The sequence below is a fragment of the Lepus europaeus genome, chromosome 15 (genome assembly GCF_033115175.1).
Source record: "Lepus europaeus isolate LE1 chromosome 15, mLepTim1.pri, whole genome shotgun sequence".
NCBI lineage: Eukaryota > Metazoa > Chordata > Mammalia > Lagomorpha > Leporidae > Lepus > Lepus europaeus.
The window spans coordinates 77,760,500-77,782,447 of NC_084841.1; the positions used below are offsets into that span (position 1 = coordinate 77,760,500).

Here is a 21,948-nt window from a genome sequence, read left to right on the forward strand (position 1 = left end):
CAGGTGCTTCTCCTGGTCTCCCATGCAGGCGCAGGACCCAAGCACCTGGGCCATCCTCCACTGCCTTCCCGGGCCACAGCAGAGAGTTGGCCTGGAAGAGGTGCAACCGAGACTAGAACCTGGCGCCCATATGGGATGCTGGCGCCACAGGCAGAGGATTAGCCAAGTGAGCCACGGCGCTGGTCCCCTCATGCAATATTTTTTGCAACTCATAGAATGGAAGGGAGAGGAAGCCTGGCTTGAGGCTTTGATTTGAGAGGTTTAATCTCAGATTATGCAAAATAATAAAGCAACAGGTAAGCTAATAAAGAAAAGGCTTTTAAAATTCTACAAATAGATGACAGTTTACATCTATTTTAGATTTCTAATTGGTTAGAAGAATCACAAAATAAGGTGTTCTTTGTGGACACTTCATCAAACTATGTGTAAGTTTATCAAGCTGAGGTGAAATAGAACACAGTGTGCCACAGGTCCAATTTCAGAGTTAACCAGTACTGTGAGTCACAAAGTCAGAAGTCTTCAGTAGACATTTGCACTTTATCACAATATGTGTATGTTTAGTTCTTAAGCAGAGGTGAAGTGGGCCATCCTGTTCCACAGGTGTAATCTTAAGGGTTAATCACAGGGCTGGTGCCGTGGTGCACTAGGTTAATCCTCTGCCTGTGCACTAGGTTAATCCTCTCCCATATAGGTGCCGGTTCCAGTCCCGGCTGCTCCACTTCCAATCCAGCTCTCTGCTATGGTCTGGGAAGGCAGTGGAAGATGGCCCAAGTCCTTGGGCCCCTGCACCCACATGGGAGACCAGAAGGAAATACCTGGCTTTGGATCGGCGCAGCTCCGGCCATTGCAGCCATTTGGGGGGTGAACCAACGGAAGGAATATCTTTCTGTCTGTCTCTCTGTCTCACTGTATGTAACTCTACCTGTCAAATAAATAAATAAAATCTTTTTTTAAAAAAAGAGTTAATCACTACTAAAGTAGCTGTAAGCTCTCCCAGAACTGAGGAATTTCATCTACAAAGGATCAATGAAACGGCAGATTAAACAACATAGACCATCAGAATTATCTTCACGTTGTTGGTTAGGGCTGTTAAGGCAACTGGTTCACTTATGCATATGAGTCCTGGTATAACAATTGATTAAGAGCGCTCTTTTGCTCTCAAAGTGTTCTGATTTGGATAGTAAATTAGATAGATACCCTATCTCAACACACAAACAAGACAAACCAAAAAATATATATATAATTTCAAATTTTTCTTTTCAATAATACATAGGGGTTACTTTCAGGTATTAATTCACTTTTAAAAAATAAAATTGATCTTTTTACTCAACCCATTACTATTGGACATTCATGTTGCTTTTATTTTTTTTTTAATTTTATAACAACTATCTGTAGAGGTAAATATTTATGTGTATCTATAGGTTATTTCATAAAATTAGAATTTCTAGGTCAAAAGGTATGTATTTCTAAGAAATCTGGAACATGCCACATTTGCCTCCAGAAAAATCTCTATCAGTTTATACTCCCAGAAGCAGTATATACCTAATGTTTTTCTAAGATTTTCTAATTCCCAAGATTTTCTAATTCTTATTAATGTTTTTAAACTCTATGTGAAAGAAAAATAGGATGTTCTTATTTTAATATTTTTATGACTACTAAGTTTGAATCCTTAAAAATATCTCAGTCATTTATATATCTTCTGTTGTGAAGTGCTTGTTTGTAACTTTTGGTTAACTTGTTAATAGGGTATTTCTCTTTTTTTTATAGATTTATGAGTGTTATGGGTGTTAAATTTGTATCATTTACAAAAAGGTTAATTTGAAAGAAATAATACCATGATAATGTTATTGTCTGGCTTAAATATTAGGTTCTTGTTAAATTTCCTTGCGTCTTTCTACTTTACCTCTGGCTAATAGCTCATTTATAGGGTATCTCAGGGTCTTATATAAAGATCTGTGCACTTGTGTTCTCTTCCACTGCTTTTTCACCCCTAAAAAACATCATATAGTTGGCCGGCGCTGTGGCTCAACAGGCGCTGGCACACCGGGTTCTAGTCCCAGTCGGGGCACCGGATTCTATCCCGGTTGCCCCTCTTCCAGGCCAGCTCTCTGCTATGGCCCGGAAAGGCAGTGGAGGATGGCCCAAGTGGTTGGGCCCTGCATGGGAGACCAGGATAAGCACCTGGCTCCTGTCTTCGGATCAGCGTGATGAGCTGGCCGCAGCGGCCATTGGAGGGTGAACCAATGGCAAAAAGGAAGACCTTTCTCTCTGTCTCTCTCTCTCTCTCACTATCCACTCTGCCTGTCAAAAAAAAAAAAAAAATCATATAGTTGCAGCTTTTCCCCTTGTGATAATGTAAGAATATTTATTATGAAACACATTATAAATTGTGCTAAGCCTTGAAGATGTTAATTTCCAGTGTAGAATGGAAGATGCACTTATTTTTGGCTTTCACTTCCTTTATTCTTGTTGGGCAGGTCAAAGTAGCACATGACCTAAATGCTGTTAATACAGATATTCTGCAGGGAAATGTGACTCAAAGGAAGTCTGTTACTAAGAATCTTACGAAAGATAAAAATATATAAAGAACTATGTACAACTATGGATTTTAGAAAATAGATTCTAACACTATACAAAGTTAGTCATTTCCGAGTAGATGGAATAATCCCTAAAATGACATTTTAGCGAGGTGGTGGCAGACAATCATATGGAGCACAAATCATTTCTGGAGAATCACGACCCTGTCTCTCGTGGCTTGCTTCACAGTCACATCCTGACTGTGAGCTTCTGAAGGGGACATCACTAAGGCCAGCGAAGGCCACAGGAGTACGAGGAGCCGTTTCCTTGTTTTTCACAACATGGACTTGACTCACAGTCAGATGAGTCTCTCAAGGTTAGAAATCAGTCAGCAGGACCTCCGAGGTGCTTGTTCATTCTCCATTCACTACAAATACACAATGACCGAACCCATGACTTACCAAGCAGAGTAGGGTAAATATCCACAAGGGAAACCACGTTTGGAACTTGCACATTGGCCTTAATTCCTGGTCCCATTATCAAAAGCGGAACATGGGCACTGGCTTCGTACATGCTCATTTTATAAAACTGTCGATGCTCCATGGCCAGTTCCCCGTGGTCTGATGTGTATATGAGCACAGTTTTCTGAAGAAGGTCTAACTGGCGAAGAGCCAAAATAATTTCACCTACAATAGAAATCCAGAGAAATCGGTACTGATTATCTGATGTTTTATTCTGTCGTATTAAGTTTATGACAACAGCACCCTATAGAAGTTTGTCTTAACATCTGAATATTATCTAGTCTCATGTGCTTGCTCCTCAGTTGACAGTGAAATGAGAAAAGAGAAAATATAATACTCCCAGGACCTCCAGCTCATCTGGAGAACATGGCTGGCTGGATTTCTGTTTTTAAGACAGTGGGTTGGGGGGATGTCTTCTCCCTAAGTCAAGTCTGACCATCAACACCATACATGTCTCAAATGATACAAAGACTAGTATCACCACTGACCCACAATTTCTGCACAAAACGAGATCATAAGAGCAGTCAGAACTCTTATCTGCTACTCTCCCTTCCAAACTAAGCAGTCACTAGGTCAAGCTCTTGCAGTTGACTAAGGGTTACAGAAATTCCACCTCTGAAGATGAGCTGGAGGCAACAGAGAGAGTATACAAGTGAGATTTAGCATATCCTTGGCTAGGGAATGACTGGATAGTCAAGTTCCTCTGACCAGTTGCTGTTTGTTACTATCTTGAAACTTCCTCCCCATTGTAATGAAGAGTATCCCAGTAGAGCAGAGTACAGACCAAGGAGTCATCTTTGTTTTAGCACTACTTGCAGCTGGGGTACCAGAGTCTTTATCGTAAAAAAAAAAAAAAAAAAAAAAAAAAAAACAACCCTACAGATTCTGAGGTCCAGGCAGAACAGAGTCAGTGCTCTTTGGAATTATTCCTGGATGTGAAACCATCGTGACTGTCAACTGGACAACTGGAACTGCTTCCTAACTGGTCTTCTAGTGTCCACCCCCTTGCCCCTCCACAGTGTCCTCGTACCACTCTGGTGCATCTCATCGTGTCGCCTGTGCTTGCTTTCTCACAGCTTCTCAGGGCCTAATTCTTTAGTACGGCACGCAAGGCCTCTGCACTCTCCAACCTCAGCACCCTCAGCCACCTGCCAGGCCTCTGCCTTCCAGCACTCCTAAACACTTGATCTCCTGAACACACAGCATTAGTTATGCTTCCTTGGCTCTGTGTACACACTGCTTCCTGTACTGAATGCCGCTTCTTCCTCTCTCCACTCTGCCAATTCCCATCCTGCCTTTGTGACCCCGCTCAAGCTCCATCTCTCCAGTAAAGCCTCATTCCCTGCTCCTCCAAGTGGACTGAATCACTCTGTTCTCCAAGACCCCTGGAACTTGGGCATCTCTGTAGATAACAAGATATTGTGGCTTCTTGTGTTTACACTCATTCAGTAAATATTTACTGAATGCTTACGTGTGCAAGGCACTATGAATGCAAGGCAGGCAACTCAGATGTAATACCGAATAAGACTGACTGTCCCTGCCATCCTGAGGCTCACGTTCTTTGGGGGAAACAGACAGCAAACAGAAATTAATATGATGGGAAAACGCAATGAGGTATAGAGGAAGCAGAATGATGGGACTGGTACACTGAGGGTGGTTTAGGAAAACAGTCTTCAGGGGTACTATCTGAGCTAATAATAAGCCAGCCATGTAAAAAGCAAAGGGAAGGGCATCCCAGGAAGAGGAAACAGAACATCCAAAGGCCTTGAAGTGGGGGAAGGGCTTACAGTATCTTAAATGTGAGATTTCTTTACAGTATTCAGCATGGTATCCCTGGTGCCCAGCCTAGTGGCTGACAGCCAGAGGCACTGATTGTTGGTTGAACACACATGATCAAACAGTAATCCTATTTGTTGGTCATATAAGTGTATTATTATTATTTTATTTTTTTTTTGGCAGGCAGAGTGGATAGTGAGAGAGAGAGAGACAGAGAGAAAGGTCTTCCTTTTTGCCGTTGGTTCACCCTCCAATGGCCGCTGCGGCCGGCTCATCGCGCTGATCAGAAGCCAGGAGCCAGGTGCTTCTCCTGGTCTCCCATGTGGGTGCAGGGCCCAAGGATTTGGGCCATCCTCAACTGCCTTCCTGGGCCATAGCAGAGAGCTGGCCTGGAAGAGGGGCAACCGGGATAGAATCTGGCGCCCCAACCAGGACTAGAACCCGGTGTGCCGGCACCGCAAGGTGGAGGATTAGCCTGTTAAGCCATGGCGCCGGCCATATAAGTGTATTATTTACAATAAAGACAGAAAATATTCCATAAACTTTGTGACTTGAACATAAGGGAACTGCTGTATCTTTCTCTGAAGAGGCCTGAGGAGTATTCCCACTAGCCCTGAAGCTCATTAGCCAGCATTTCATGTTAGTGCATGGGGGTGAATGGATGGCTGTAAATCTTCAAAAGTGACTTCTAGGGTGTAGATGAGTGAACGCTCCCTACCATAGAAAACAGGTGTATGGATTTATGACAACAGAAACGTACTTAATTTTATTTGCATTAAGATTGAATACTTGGGGAATCCTTGTGACTCTTAGCCTGTATTATGTTGCTCTGTTTTAAATAACTTATTTGGCCTCTGGGCTTTCTTCTGTGTACTCTTCTATTTTCATCCAAGAACTGTTTTTGAACAAACAGCTATCTACTTGTTCACCGCCGAGATTCACTCTGGACAGAAGAGGTGCTACCCATATTTCACTAATGCCATTATGCTAAAGGGCAGCAAAATAAATAACATGGATTAATGAAAATAAGTTTCATTATAGAAATGTGTATTTTGGGGCTGGGCATTTGTCATAGCAGTTAAGAAACCATTTGGGCAACCTGCATCCACTACTGGGATGCCTGGTTCAAGTCTTGGTTACTCTGCTTCTGATCCAGCTTCCTGCTACTGGCTACCTGAGAGGTAATTAGTGATGGCTCAAGTACTTTGGTCTCTGCCATTGGGACCACCTGGAGACCACCTGGATCGACTTCTGGACTCCTGGCTGTGGCTTGGCCCAGGTCTGGCTGTTGCAGGCATTTGGGGAGTGAACAGTGGATGGAAGTTCTCTCTCCTTTTGTCTGTCTCTTTTTTTTTTCCCAAAAAAAGCTTTATTTATTTGAAAGAGTTACACAGAGAGAGGAGAGGCAGAGAGAGAGAGAGGTCTTTCATCTGTTGGTTCACTCCCCAATTGGCCGCAACAGCTGGAGCTGCGCCAATCCGAAACCAGGAGCCAGGAGCTTCTTCCAGGTCTCCCAGGCAGGTGCAGAGGCCCAAGGACTTGGACCATCTTGTACTACCTTCCCAGGCCATAGCAGAGAACTGGATCAGAAGTGGAGCAGCCAGGTCTTGAACAGGTGCCTATATGGGATGTCAGCACTTCAGGCCAGGGTGTTAACCTGTTGCACCACAGCACTGGCCCCTGTCTGTCTCTCTTAAAACTAAAATTTAAATGAATAAATAAATAAATACATAAAACATGACACCCCTCCATTGGTATTTTTAAAAAGCCTGGGTGTCTCCACATATGAACTGAGAACTGCTATAACTCTGCCAGTGATAAGGCAAAACACCCCCATGACAACCATCTTAAGGAGACAGGTTTGACTCTGAGCTGGCCTTAAACTTGAACAAGGACAAAAAACTCAGTATGATTCTGGACTTGAATATATGAGTACATGGGGAAACTGATTTCAGTCTTAGTTAGGCCTTGCTCTAAAAGCCTAGCAAGAATGGATCTGTAGTTATTACAAGTCGGGAAGAAGTGACAGGATTCTACTAGCAACCTCTCTCTTTTCTTAGAACCTAAGCTGCCTTACCTGTCAACCAAACACTGGCCCCTATTTAAGGCCAGTAAAGAGTTTTGTTTCAAGCAGTAGATAGCTTTCTGTGGTCCTTTCCTTATGTATGAACGAATATGAGCAGTTACGAATATGAGAATTTAGGGGTAATTAAGATAGAAAAGACATTGTGTTCTACTACTAATGCAAGCTACACTCTTTTTGTATGTGTCGGGATTCTTAGACTTCTCAGTCTGAAGCATGCAGGCGACTGTAGTGAGAAATCTCTGAAGGTGTTCATGTAAGTCACCAGCCAGCACAAGCACAGCCTGCTGGAAAAATATTCCAGGTTTTCTTCAGGAAATTGGCCACGAAGTAAACCACCTACCAAGCATGGCGTCTGCCTCGGCACACATAGCATAATAAAATGCTCGAATGTTCTTAATGTCCTTCTTTGTAAACTTCCCAGTGCAGTTTTTTGTGTAGGAAGAGTAGTAGTCCACAGGGTGCATTTCTGCCAGGGGCGACCACTTGGGGATTTTGATGGCGTCACGATGCACCTAAGAAGCGGAGAACAAGCTTAGTTTGTGGCTCTAGCACATTAGTAATATCCTCCCCCCCCCCCCAACAACAAGTATGTGTGGGGAACTAGACAATGTGCACTCACTTAGAGTGGTAGAAAAGAAAACATCTGCAGGCCAGTGAGAAACAGGAGCTATCTCAGATGACACCGCACCCAGCTCAAACCTCATGTCTCTGGGAAACGTCATTCTTTGCTCCTCTAGTGGAGGGAAGCACTTGAGTACGTGGTGTACATGAGTTGGTACATGAGTGTGACCCACTCAAGACTCAGATCCAACCGTCTGAGGACCTGAACTCTTCCCCAAGAGTTCGTCAGTAAAAATGCCAACATCTAAGTACCTGGCCAAATACCTGTTCCAAAAATGCAGCCTTGATGTGTGTGTGTGTGTTTGTATGTGTGTGTGTGTATAAATATAAATGTTTACAGTGTTGGTAACAACATTTAGGACTAGATCTTTAATTTTTATATAAGTTTTAGTCATGTAAGCTTTCAAAAAGTCTAACCATCTATTTCCTATCTAGTTCAAAGTTACTTAATTCATTTATGGCTAGTACTAACTTCAAATAGTTTTTTTTTTTTTAAAGATTTATGTAGGCCAGCGCCGCAGCTCAATAGGCTAATTCTCCGCCTGCGGCGCCGGCACCCCGGGTTCTAGTCCCGGTCAGGGCGCTGGATTCTGTCCTGGTTGCCCCTCTTCCAGGCCAGCTCTCTGCTATGGCCTGGGAGTGCAGTGGAGGATGGCCCAGGTCCTTGGGCCCTGCACCCGCATGGGAGACCAGGAGAAACACCTGGCTCCTGGCTTCGGATCAGTGCAGGGCACCGGCTGCAGCGCGCTGGCCGTAGCGGCCATTGAGGGGTGAACCAACGGAAAAGGAAGACCTTTCTCTCTGTCTCTCTCTCACTGTACACTCTGCCTGTCAAAAAGAAAAATTTATGTATTTAAAAGAGTTACATAGAGGGGGAGGGGAGAGAGAGAGAAAGAGAAACTATCTTCCATCCACTGGTTCACTCCCCAAATGGCTGCAACAGCTGGAGTTGGGCCAGGCTAAAACCAGGAGTCAGGAGCATCTTCCCAATTTCCCATGTTGGTGCAGGGGCCTAAGCACTTGGGCCATCCTCTGCAGCTTTCCCAGCCCATTAGCAGGGAGCTGGATCAGAAGTAGAACAGCTGGGACTTGAACCGGTGCCCATCTAGGATACAGTTGTTGCAGATGGCAGCTTTACCCACTCCACCACAATGTCTGCCCTCAAATAGGTTTGTGAAGATGAAGCCCCCAGAACTTTCTAAGATATGGAAATTCAAAATTCTGACATTATTTCCTTTTCAACAGGATGCACTAAATTGTGTTTCTGATTAGTTTTCCTTCTTTCTTTCTTTTTTTTTTTTTTTTTTTTTTTTTTAACAGATAGAGTTAGTGAGAGAGAGAGACAGAGAGAAAGGTCTTTCTTCCATTGGTCCATCCCCCAAATGGCCGCAACAGCCAGAGCTATGCCGATCCAAAGCCAGGAGCAGGTGCTTCCTCTTGGTCTCCCATGCGGGTGCAGGGCCCAAGCACTTGGGCCATCCTCCACTGCCTTCCCGGGCCACAGCAGAGAGCTGGCCTGGAAGAGGAGCAACTGGGACTAGAACCTCACGCCCATATGGGATGCCAGGGCCGCAGATGGAGGGTTAGTCCAGTGAGCCACGGCGCCGGCCCCTCTGATTAGTTTCCAGAGTGACCTAATTTAAGACTACACATCGCCTTCCACACATTGGGGAAGGCACTCGCAGACCGGAATGAGGAGAGCTGGCGTGAAGAAAGGGCAAAGATGTCCCGAGGAAGTGACACTGCTCAAAAGTGTGCGTTCGAGGAACTCCTGGCCATCTGTCTTGACACTGGAGGTGAAACAGGGAGAATGTCAGAAGGTGATCCGAGCCCATTCTTGCTCTGGGTTATAGGTTAGAGAAGGCAACCAGTGCTAAAACTACTGCTGAGGTGTTGTTTTGTTTTGTTTTGTTTGTAAAGAACCCTACACTTCAATTCTCCATGTCTCCCATGTTTCTAGTGTTTGCATTACAGTACACTAAATATTATTTTTAGTATTTTTTCATTTTAATTTATAACCCATAAAGAAGCTTTCAATGTTTTGACAGATCTTTTTAAAACTTCCTGAAACAGTGGCCTTTTTTTTTTTTATCTGACAGAGTTAGACAGTGAGAGAGAGACACAGAGAAAGGTCTTCCTTCTGTTGGTTCACCCCCCAAATGGCCTCCATGGCTGGAGCTACGCCAATCCGAAGCCAGGAGCCAGGTGCTTCCTCCTGGTCTCCCACACGAGTGCAGGCGCCCAAGCACTTGGGCCATCTTCCACTCCCTTCCCGGGCCACAGCAGAGAGCTGGACTGGAAGAGGAGTGGCCAGGACTAGAACCCGGTGCCCACGTGAGGTGCTGGCGCTGCAGACGGAGGATTAACCTAGTGAGCCACGGCACCGGCCCAACAATGGCCATTTCTTCCCCTGCTTCTTAGGATCATTTTGTACAGCTTCTTCTTGCTTAGTCTTTTCTACCACCCTGAACTCTGCGTAATGAGGACTGCCTGTATCCCTAAGAGAATGGCTTCAGTCTCTGTTTTTCTAGACACAACCTACACACATTTGGTCAGTTCAGAAGCATGCACGAGTTCTAACACTTGTTTTAGTTTAGTTCTGTAAAACTGCCCCTTTAGTTTTTTATCAAACTGGTCAAGTTGGAAAATAGATAATTTTCAAATTTTCTTTAAAAGCTGTAATAAAAGAAACAATGAACTAATGCCAGAAACCCACAGATGAAATGTTGACTTGCACGTGGCGGCACACATGGTGAACTTACTTTTTTAAGCCAGTAATGAGATGTTTGGAATGTTGAAGCTCCAAAATTTTCTCCTGAGGACGGTGAAGGGTAAGGGTGTGGTAAATTCAACCCCACATAAAGAACGAAGGGCCCTGCGTGGCGAACAGCCTCCTTCCTTAGCCAGTCTATGGCCCTGTCTGTGATCTTCCAGTCCTTTTCCATCACTCTTGTTTTATTCTCGTCAGGAAGGAGATTAACCATGGGCCTGCCTTCTTGTCGGAGTAAGAAAGCAACATCTCTTGTCCAGGCTTCCACACGATTACTGAGGGAGTAAAAAGACAGCTGAGTATTGTTAAGGCATTAAAAAAAGTGTTTTAAAAATCTGATGGCGCGAGAGCGAGCTCCCATCTACCCACTGCTTCACTCCCCAAATGTGTGCAACTCCCAGGCTGAAGACAGGAGCCATGAACTCAATCCAGGTCTCTCACATGAATGGTGGGGGCCTAAGCACTTAAGCCAGCACCTGCGGCCTCCCAGGGTGCACGTTAGTAGGAAGCTGGAATTGGGAGTGGAAATGGGACTGGAGGCCAGGCACTCCAATGTGGGATGTGGGTGGCTTAGGTGGAGTATTAACCATCAGGTCAGATGTCTTTCCCTAAAAAAAGTTTTACAACATACAATGCATACACATTAAGAAAGCAACATGAGGGGCTAGCACTGTGGCACAGCAGAAAAAGCCACTGCCTGCAGCGCTGGCATCCCATATGGGTGCTCGTGCGAGTCTGGCTGCTCCACTTCTGATCCAGCTCTCTGCTATGGCCTGGGAAAGCAGTGGAAGATGGCCCAAGTCCTTGGGCCCCTGCACCTGTGTGGGAGACCCAGATGAGGCTCCTGACTTCAGGTGGGCCCAGCCCTGGCCTTTACAGCCATTTGAGGAGTGAACCAGCAGATGGAAGACCTCTCTCTCTCTGTCTCTCCCTCTCTCTTCCTGTAACTCTGCCTTTCAAATAAGTAAATACATATTTAATTAAAAAGCAACATCGAAAAATAATTTTTCGATCATGTAACCATTCAGAATAACTATGAAATCTCAATGAGGAAGCTTTTCAGCAGTTCACATTCAAAAAACAGGAGAGAAATAACAAGAAATATATTCATTTATGTGTTCTTTAAAATTATGGCAGATTGCTTAGAAGAGCCACTTTTTCTTACAGCAAGACATTTAATCAAAGAAAGTGTTTCAGATTCCTACCATTTCTCCTTATTCACTGAATTTTCTGGCATTTTCATTTTCTTTTTCTCAGAAGAAAACAGGATTTTTTTCTTTTCTTCTTTTTTTAAAGAGATCTACTTATTTATTTATTTTAAAGTCAGAGTTACAGAGGGGGAGGGAGAGACAGAGAGAGATCTTCCATCTGCTGGTTTACTCTCCAGATGGCCACAACAGCCAGTGCTGGGCCAGGCCAAAGGCAGGAGACAGGAGCTTCTTCCAGATCTTCCACGTGGGTAGCAAAGGCCTAGGCACTTGGACCACTTTCTGCTGCTCTTCCCAGGCGGTTAGCAGGGAGCTAGATGGGAAGTGGAACAGCCAGGACATGAACCAGTGCCCTTATGGGATGCTGGCATTGAAGGCAGCGGCTCTACCTGCTACCCCACAATGCCAGCCCCAGAAGCCAACATTTCTAACCAAAGCTACCACAATTTCCTTTTATTATCAAATCTTTATAGTTTTAAGATCCTACCTGACTTGTAAACTTTATGCCTCCAAAGGCTCAGATTTCAAATGTTTCCAGGTATATTTTTTCTCAATTAGGCCTGCGATTATATAGTGGATTGAAGGTATATCCTTGTATAAATTAAAGAAAAAAAGAGGGGCCAGTGCTGTGGCATAGCGGGTTAAAGCCCCAGACTGCAGTGCCGGCATCCCATGTGGGCACCGGCTCGAGTCCCAGATGCTCCTCTTCTGATCCAGCTCTCTGCTATGGCCTAGGAAGGCAGTGGAGGATGGCCCAAGTGCTTGGGCCCCTGCACCGCATGGGAGACCAGGAAGAAGCTTCTGGCTTCGGATCAGCTCAGCTCTGGCCGTTGCGGTCATTTGGGGAGTGGACCAGCAGAATGGAAGACCACTCTCTCTCTGCCTCTACTTCTCTCTCTCTCTGTGTAACTCTTTCAAATAAATAAAATAATTAAAAAAAAAAAAAAGGAAGGAAGGAGAAGGATTAAGGGAGGGAGAAAGGTAGGTAGTCTGGTTATTTTATTTTATTTATTTATTTTTTTGACAGGCAGAGAGGACAGTGAGAGAGAGAGACAGAGAGAAAGGTCTTCCTTTGCCGTTGGTTCACCCTCCAATGGCCGCCACGGCCGGCGCGCTGCGGCTGGCGCACCGCGCTGATCCGAAGGCAGGAGCCAGGTGCTTCTCCTGATCTCCCATAAGGTGCAGGGCCCAAGGACCTGGGCCATCCTCCACTGCACTCCCTGGCCACAGCAGAAAGCTGGCCTGGAAGAGGGGCAACCGGGACAGAATCTGGTGCCCCGACCGGGACTAGAATCCGGTGTGCCAACGCCGCAAGGCAGAGGATTAGCCTATTGAGCCGCGGTGCCGGTCTCTGCTATTTCAAATGTGGTTCATGGACTGGCATCATCAGCAGAACCTGAAAACTTATAATAAATGTAGAATTTCAGGTCCCATCCCAGACCCACTGAATCGGAAAGGGCATTAACAAGATGTCCAAGTGATCTGCATGTGTGCTCAAGTTCCAGAGGCACTACTTTACATAACACTAAGAATTCTTTTCTGTAAGAACCTTCAATATTTAGACATGATAATCAAGATGGAATTTCCATAGTAGCCTATGGGTAGGAGAATTCTTCTATCTTGGTTAAATTCCAGAAAACAAGATGGTAGCCAACCAAATACACTATCCAACAATCAACAGTTTTGGGCGGGCACTTGGTACAGCAGCGAAGACCCTGCCTGGGATACGCACATCCCACACTGGAATGCCTGGATTTGAGCCTCTGACTCCATGTCCTATCCCAAGTTGCTGTTAATGTGCAGTCTGGGAGACAGCAGGTGATGGCTCAAGTACTGGGTCCCTGCCCCACACGGGAGACCTGGATTGAATTCCAGGTTATTGGCTTTGGCCTGGCCCAGCCCCCAGCTATTGTGGTCATCTGAGGAGTAAACCAGCAGATGGAAGACCTCTCTTTATCTCTGTCTCTGTCTTTACCTTTCAAATAAATGAAAGTAAAAATTAAAACAACATTTTGATTAGCTCTTTAAAACTCTGCACTAATACAAATGGAAAGTGAAACTAGCTAACATATTACCAACTAATTATTGCATAAATTTGTGTATGTGCCATTGGTGTGTGGGTTTCTATGCCGGTGTGCCAAGTTTTACTGTTATAAAATTGGATACTGGTAGTTCATAGGCAGCCCAAGATTAATGTACTCAGCAACAATCACATCTGAAAAATATCACATACTGAAATTGATGATGACATGACAGTTTTCTTTCAACACGAGGTAAAAACCTAGACAAATCTTTAGCTTCCTGAGATTCAAATGAAGACAATCAACTGTCTCAGACTTTTAGAGGAGGGAGGGAGAAAGGGAGGAGGGGGAGGGGGAGAGGGAGGGAGGAAGAAGGAGTGGGAGAGGGAGAGGGAGAGGGAGAGGAAAAGTGGTATCTTCCATCTGCTAGTTACTCCCTAGTGCCCACATGCTGAAGCTGGGCCAGGTAGCAGTCAGGAGCTCAGAACTCAATCTGGGTTTCACCCATGGGTGGCAGGGACCCAAGAACTTGAGCCATTACCTACAGTGTCTCAGTGTGCATTAGCAGTAAGCCACTGGAGATTTTAGGGTTCTGGGGATATCACTCACGCTCCTCCTCTTTCTGTCTTACTATTAGTGTTGAGATTGCAGGAGCTAATCTGTCTCTAATAAGTCTTGTGAATAGAAAAATGACAATTCTGAAAAATGGCCTTGTAAATTTCTGCATCTGCCTAATACACTGTGAGAGAGAAAAGAAATACATACTCAATAAACGTCCTTCTCTCAAAGTTGTGGGGACCACATTACTATTTTTAAATGGACATCTGTCATCTGTCTTCTTTATATATGTGATCACTCATAAAAACAGTCTGCTTTATTTGAGCGAATCATACAACTCTGGAAAGTTCAGGTTGGAACATCACTATTCAATATACATTAATTAAATGTTCAATATGTTGTTTCACTGAATAATATTATTAGTTCCAACTATTTTCTTTTTTGATGGAATCACAGTAGCTTCTGTTCCTCAATCTTTTTTATTCATGGATTCTTTTGTAAATATGAAAATTATGATTTTTCTCCATTGAACAGTAATAATAAAATCACATAATTACAGTGATAATATAATAATAGTACTAGTAATAATAAACATTTCCACTAGAGAGATTTTGTTTGTGTATGCAGGACTGGATACTCAGAGATTTAATGGCTTCTGGTTGTGAGAGCCAGCTCAGCCATGTTCAGCCTGCTGGGGAATTCACCATAGTGGAGCACTGATATTTACAACTTTGAATTCCTAGGTGGCTGTGGCATAGCCCTCAGCAAGTATACATATATGCTCCACTTTGGGCCAACTTAAACAAAGCAGGCATTTTAAATCCAGTTCAAGAAACACCTAATAAACGCATACCCTGTGCAAGGTACTGTGTCAGGCAGCTGCATGCTGTGACTTGCCAGTTACCACAATGGTATTAACACCTTGTATCCACTCACACATAGAGTGCTCCTACGGTTGCACTTTTTAAAATATAGGGCCAAATGCTACCTTGTAAAATAAACAACTGTGATAATATAGTTCAGCTATGGCTATAACACGGATGGTTTAGATCATACTCACTACTTTTATATCAAGAAAGGTGGAGATTTTTCTTACAGTAATTTTGACATATCAACTTGAGCAACATTTAAATTTTTTTTACATTTTGTTTTTTAGTATTATACAGAAAATATTACCCAGACAAATCTGCAAGGACCATGTAGGTACACTATTCCCAGTGTATCTGTCACTAACAGAATTCACCGAGGAGTCTCTGCAGCTGTCACCGTGGCCATAACTCTTGCTGCAGGACTGGCCTATATGGCCATCCTGTGTAGGATTTAACTTTCCCACTGTGACTGAGCAGGTGTGTGCACCTGACCTCAGGAGTTGGTCTTTAGGTCCTTAACCTGGTTAGCAACTATGATAGGATCTGGCCTACAATATGAGTGGGGCCTGTCATACTGATTTATAGCATTTGCATCTAATAACTGAATAACCAACAGTTGCTCAGAATGTGGCTATGAGGTAGAAGATGGGTCAAAATGGAGACGAAGCTTCAGCCAAAAAGGGTCATGCAGGTCAAAGTTAAGGGTGGAAGTGATGTGGTTGATAAGACCAGGAACAGAGGAAAGGGGTGAGTCTAGTCATGTTAACTGCAGCTAACTAGGATAAAGTTCCCCCAGTGCCTGGTACTGTGGTCCTTCTCCGCTGTCCTGAGTTCCACTTGAGATTCGTAGACCTGTGGCCCTGGTTCCTGGGCTGCTAACCAGACCCCTTTTCACTGCACCACCCCAAGTATGGTCACCAGGTGCAGAGTACTGGCCTGAGGACGTGGTTCGTTCGACTCTCAGGAGACTTCACAAAGGCACACGTTGATGTCTGTCACACTTGTGAGTAGTTAATGGCTTTGCTGTGAAGAAATCTAATTTCAGGACTGCTATCCCAATTAATCTTCTGTTCAATTTGCCAAATTTCCCTCTGCCTGCTAAAGGATGTTTCTGAATATACGCCTTTACTAAGCCTAAGGCTCTTCTGGAAAGTTTCTCTTCCGCCTAATGCCATGCCTGCTACACAGGAAGAGTGTCATATGGGATGGATACCCTTATTCCCCAGGGCACTGCGGTCACAGAAATCCAGTCAACACACTTCACTTTAGTCAGCTCTCATGGTAGCAGGGGCACGGATAACAGGACACGACTGAATTATTTAAAATCTGTCAGATTTCACAAAAACTCAGTCATGTTAACCAATGAGTCATGTTAACGCAATGAGTTCTAAGATAGCCATGTGGTGGCTGTCACTTTTTTTCCAAGTTGTCTGCCTTTTGTAGGGAAATTCCCTGGTGATTTTTTTTAATGAGGGATATTACCACCTCCCAATACAAAAGCGGGAGCAGCAGTGACAAGCCCTATCCCCTCGGGTTCCCTCGCTAGTTACCACTTAGGGCACATAAGGGACCTGGAGTTGGCCAATCTGATATTCAGGTCTGGGACTGTAGATCTAGAGGGGATGCCACAAAGACAGGGCATTAGCTAGAAATTTATTGTGGTGGCAGTGACCTCAGTAGCCTTTCTTTTTTTCTATGGCATAGCTTTGGGGATGCTCAGATACTGATTCTCATCCGACTCCTGTTTTCTGGGTCTAAGTATTCAGAACTGCTATTCATTCTATGTGTTACCTGTTAAATGAAAAAAAAAATTATTTTAATGTCAGTCCAGAGTTCAGTAGCTTGTAACTAAGAATGATGGGTACTTAGTACCAAAAATATGGTGAAGGGTCAACACAAAATTATTACTCACCATAAAAAGAGCAGAAAAGTTCACATTTTTACATTTTGAAACAAAATCACTGATCTTCCAAAAAGTGTATCTAAAATGGCTTAAAAATTAATTTACTGAAACAAGAGTCAAACTAAAATTGTGAAAAACAGGGTCATCTTTGTGAGACCCAGCAACTGTGGATAGCTAGTGTGAGGTAGTTTTGCTATCACCATTTTCCCTTTTAAGACCTGGTGCCTACTTGAACCACACACCCCAACATGGAATACGTGAGTCCTAAGTGGCAGCTTAACCCTCTGTGCCACAACGCCAGCCCCCATAGTACTACTTTAGATGTTTTTCTTGGCCAAGTCTTGAAAGAAATGACCAAGGATTGTCATTATGAAAATAAATTATTATCCTGGGTTATAGCTTTATTTGCTTCATATGAAATTAGATCTCAAGTTTTTTAATTCCTTTGCCTGCTACTGAAGACTTGTTTTTCTTTTGTTGACAGACAGCAATGTTTAATTACTTTATCTGCTTAAGAAATATTTTTTCACCTGAAAAAAATCTTCCTATTTAAGTACATTCTGTTCTTGAGTCCAACTTGGTATTAGTAAATATACTTGTGATTGACAATTTATTCTTGGGGCCGGTGCTGTGGCACAGCAGGTTAACGCCCTGGCCTGAAGCACCAGCATCCCATGTGGGCACCAGTTCTAGTCCTGGCTGTTCCTCTTCCAATCTAGCTCTCTATAGCTATGGCCTGGGAAAGCAGTGGAGGATGGCCAAGTCCTTGGGCCCCTGCACCCACGTGGGAGACCCAGAAGAAGCTCCTGGCTCTTGGCTTCGGATCAGCACAGCTCCAGCTGTTGCGGCCATCTGGGGTGTGAACCAGTGGATGGAAGACCTCTCTCTCTGTCTCTACCTCTCTCTGTAACTCTGTCTTTAAAATCAATAAAATCTTTTTAGAAAAGATAATTTATTCTTAATACCAGGAATGCTGATTTACCGCTGTACTTTTAGATCTTCCAATACTCCTTAGAAACTGTAAAGGGAGTCTCATGCATTCCTTAGACAGTAAGGGCTTCCTTTTGAAATACTGCAACCAGCCGCACACCAGGAAACGTGCTAAAACCAAGAGCTTTCTGCACTGCAGCACCAGAACCAGCTGGCATGACAGAGACAGCCTGGAGCAAAACAGGAAGACCTTTTAAGGGATAGCAAAGTAGCTCCATCAAGACACCACACGGCTCCTAAGGAGTCACCTGAAAATAATTACGGGACTCAATCAGGGGCAACGTTCAGCCAGAGGAAAAGAGCAGAATGACTCCAAGACTGCTTTGTTTGTTTGTTTGTTTGTTTAGGAGGACAAAGGCTTTTGAGAGTCTCAAATGCACCTTACTGATGAACCGTGCAGGTTATTTTCTGCCAGCTGCCACTGCCTGTTACTCTACTGCTTCTCACATACTCTTTACTTTTCACCCTGCAGGAGTCTGTCTCATCCACTGCCTTCCACATTTTTGTGCCTTTCTACTTGGATGGGGTTTTTAAGAAGTGTCTCCTTCCTGTTTTCCATTTGAACCTAGTGGTATTCTACTTCTATGGAGTCAAATCCAAAACGCTGTTAAAATAGTTCTAAGATGCACCAGGTGGGCATTTGGCCTGGTGATTACTAAGACACTGGTTAAGATGGCAGTGACCCATGTCAGTGCCTGGGTTCCATGCCCAGCTCTGGCTCCTGACACAATTCTTACTAATGTAGACCTGGAGGCACAGTGATGGCTCAGGTGACTGGCTTCCTGACACCCATGTGGGAGACCTAGACTGTGTCCCCGGCTCAGTTCCTGCCTCTAGGCCCTGGCCCAGCCCACTGTTGCTAGCATTTGTGGAATAAACCAGCACATGGGATCTCTCTGCCTCTCAAATAAAAACAAACAAACAAACAAACAAAAACACCAAAAAACCTACATAGCATCAAGAAAAAAGATTGCCAATAAAACTAACAGAATTTTTAAAAATCACTTGTAAGATGTATAAGTAGGGGACTTCATCACACACAGCTAAACAATATATTAAACTTTAGTAAGTAAATGAAAAAACTCCTAGAATTGTAATGAGGCTGCAGGCTCAGAGTTGTCACTGGTGTTTTAAGAAACAGATGTAAGAGTTGTGGTTGAGAGCAATCTGAAGATGGCCCCAGGGGCTACTTCAGCCACAGATTTCAGTCATCAGAAGAAGACTGTGGTTGACAAAACAAACCACAACAAAAACAGTGCAAGCTGTGCCACTAGCGTCAAAATTCATGCTGAGACAGACGGCACTCAGAATAATGCATGCTATTGTAGATACTAAGTTTCAATAAAGACAATAAGATGGGGAATCATAAAAAAATCTACTAACATGACCAAAGTATTGTTTTTGCTTCATTATAAGCAAAAGAATGAAATCAACTCTTCCTCAGTATGGAGAAAAATGGACTGAAAAGTATATATGCATGTGTGTATGTGTATATATATATATATCTATAGATCTGAGAGTGTAAAATAACAGTGGTTATGGATGAGATACACACAGACTCACTCATTAGTCTGCACAGCAGCGAGAGGCTGAGAGGAGAGAGGACTCCAGGGTCGCTGCTCTAAGCCGTGCTGGTCCCCTCTTCATCACGTGGGTTCTATTTAGAAAGCTGTGGTGGTGGTCTGGAGGCCCTGGGGGTGTGGCTGGGGGACTAGAAGGAGCTGTGTCAGCAGTCCACAGTTTCTTTCCCTGTGCTGCCTGGCTGCCATGAGGCACAGCTCAAGTTTGCTCATAGCAGTTCTCTCATTTTGGAAGCAGGCTTTTATTTCTCATATGTTTCAGAGGATTTAAAATTGCCTGTCGTGACTTGGCTCAAAGGAACACTAAGCTCCAGGAGCAGAGAACATACATAATTGCAAGGGAAAGATGAAATGCTGCGGGACCTGATTTTAGGCTTCAGGTTTTCAGCTGAGAAAAACAAGGCAGCTGTTTGTGTCGTTTCTCTTCTGATAGCATTAGAATGTAAGTGACATGTCATTAGAGAATTTTCTGTTTTGATTACTATTATGTTCACATCATCAAAAATAGTGCTTGGCACACAAGAGGTGGCACAATAAATGCTAGTTGAACAGATACTGCAAGTATCTGATTTTACTTTTTTTTTTTTAAACTTAAATAAGGATCATGTTTTAGTCATAGTACTTTAAGGAATACCACTTAATATCAAATCTTACTGATGTTAAAATTTTTCTATATGAAATAAGTTACCTTCTAATTCAATATACTTCTAAATTAAAATTTTGGTTGGCTTTATTAATTCTAAAAAAATTTACATACTATCATCAAATGAATCTTTACTTTTTTTTTTTAAAGAAAGATGTCCTTATTTATTTGAAAAGCAGAGTGAAAGAAGGAGAGACAGATCCCACATTTTCTTTCTTTTTTTTTTTTTAAAGACAGAGTTACAGAGAGAAGTAGAGACAGAGAGAGAGGTCTTCCATCTGCTGGTTCACCCCCTGGATGGCTGCAGTGGCCAGAGCTGTGCCGATCCGAAGCCAGGAGCCAGAGCTTCCTCTGGGTCTCCCACATGGGTGCACAGGCCCAAGGGCTTGAGCCATCTTCCACTGCTTTCCCAGGCATAACAGAGAGCTGGATCGGAAAAGGAGCAGCTGGGACTAGAACCAGCGCCCATATGGGATGCCAGTGCTTCCGGCCAGGACATTAACCCGCTGCACCAGAGCCCCGGCCCAGATCCCCACATTTTTCTGGTTCAATCCCTTATGGGCTGTAACAACCAGTTCTGGGCCAGGCTGAAGACAGGGGTCAGGAGCTCCATCCTGGTCTCCCACGTGGGTGGTAGGGGCCAAGTATTCGGGCCATCATTTGTTGTCCTCCCAGGCACATTAGCAGGCAGCTAGACAGGAAGCAGAGTAGCTGGGACTCGAATCCTGGCACTCCCACATGGGATGTGAGCATCGCAAGCACTGGTTCAGCCCACTGTGACACAGTGTTGGCTCCTGTCAAGCAGATTTGATTCCATGCTAGTGTCGAGTGTGGATCTGATTCCTTAGACTCCAGAAGAATAAACTTGAGATTTAAAGTGCATGCAGTTACTTGAAGCGTGACATTCCTGAGATCATGCTGGTGCGTACAACCAAACATCTGGTTCTAGACATGGTTCTTCAAACCTGCACTTCTGACATTTGGGGCTTGATAATTCTTCATGTCTGTATGTTGCTGACTGTTCAGCAGCAACGTTGGCATCTGCCCACCAGACACTAGCAACAGCCTCTAGTGGTGTTAAGAAAAATGTCTCCAGATCTTGTCAAATGTCCTTTGGAGGAAAGGATGTCAAAACTGTCTTCAGTTAAGAACCACCATTGTAGGTATTGGGAATATATTGGCAAAACAGTTTTACATGAAAGCAAAAATGATCAAAATACTCTGAATTAAATATAAAAATTTTCCTACAACTGATGAGAAGATACAACAAATTTGAACCTAAACTTCTTATATGTACAATACATGTAAGATAAAAGGGGCAGGTAGACTTCAGGAATTTATAAACCACTTAACTGTATGCCATCAAAGTTATAGACTTCAGAGTGGAAGAACTTTAAAGGCCATTTAGTGTAAGCTCATTTGATGAAACTGGAGTTTGTGGGAGATAAATAATTGCCCAAAGTCTTATAGTTAGTATGTGGCATTTTTATGAGTAGTACTACCAATGCCTGTTTAACAATTCTCTGGGAGAAATAAGGGTGCAGCCCATAGCGTACCAAATATGGTACAGGATATTATGTTCAGTAAGGGACACAAGGGTGGACTAGTGTCCTGGACTGGTGTAAAAATGATGGCATCACTTGATGCCCTTAAAGGAAGGATGAGGAAGCTAAAACATGCGAACAAACATTAATGATTCCTAAAGGCTGGGAGGAGTAGGGGAGCCTAGAGGAAGTTTAGATAATGAGTACCAATGCAGAGTTAGACTGGGAATACGTACCTGGTGTTACATAGCATAGTGGGATGACTGTAGTTCACGATAACCTATTCCATATTTTGTCAGCAAATAGAAGAAAGGAACTCCAAGGCGCCATTCTTAAAGTGA

At 43.7% G+C, this 21,948-nt stretch overlaps 1 protein-coding gene across 3 annotated transcripts in view; it reads right to left on the bottom strand.

Annotated features, from left to right (window-relative positions):
• The window catches only part of ARSK (arylsulfatase family member K), a 47,135-nt gene that overhangs the window by 7,422 nt on the left and 17,765 nt on the right, over positions 1 to 21,948 (bottom strand). For all 3 annotated transcript variants that reach the window (XM_062211870.1, XM_062211868.1, XM_062211869.1), the window contains exons 4-6: positions 10,284 to 10,566; positions 7,241 to 7,412; positions 2,979 to 3,203 (exon numbers count right to left, since the gene is read on the bottom strand). In XM_062211870.1, coding sequence (XP_062067854.1) covers positions 2,979 to 3,203; positions 7,241 to 7,412; positions 10,284 to 10,566 — 680 coding nt within the window. The remainder of the gene's footprint in view (positions 1 to 2,978; positions 3,204 to 7,240; positions 7,413 to 10,283; positions 10,567 to 21,948) is intronic.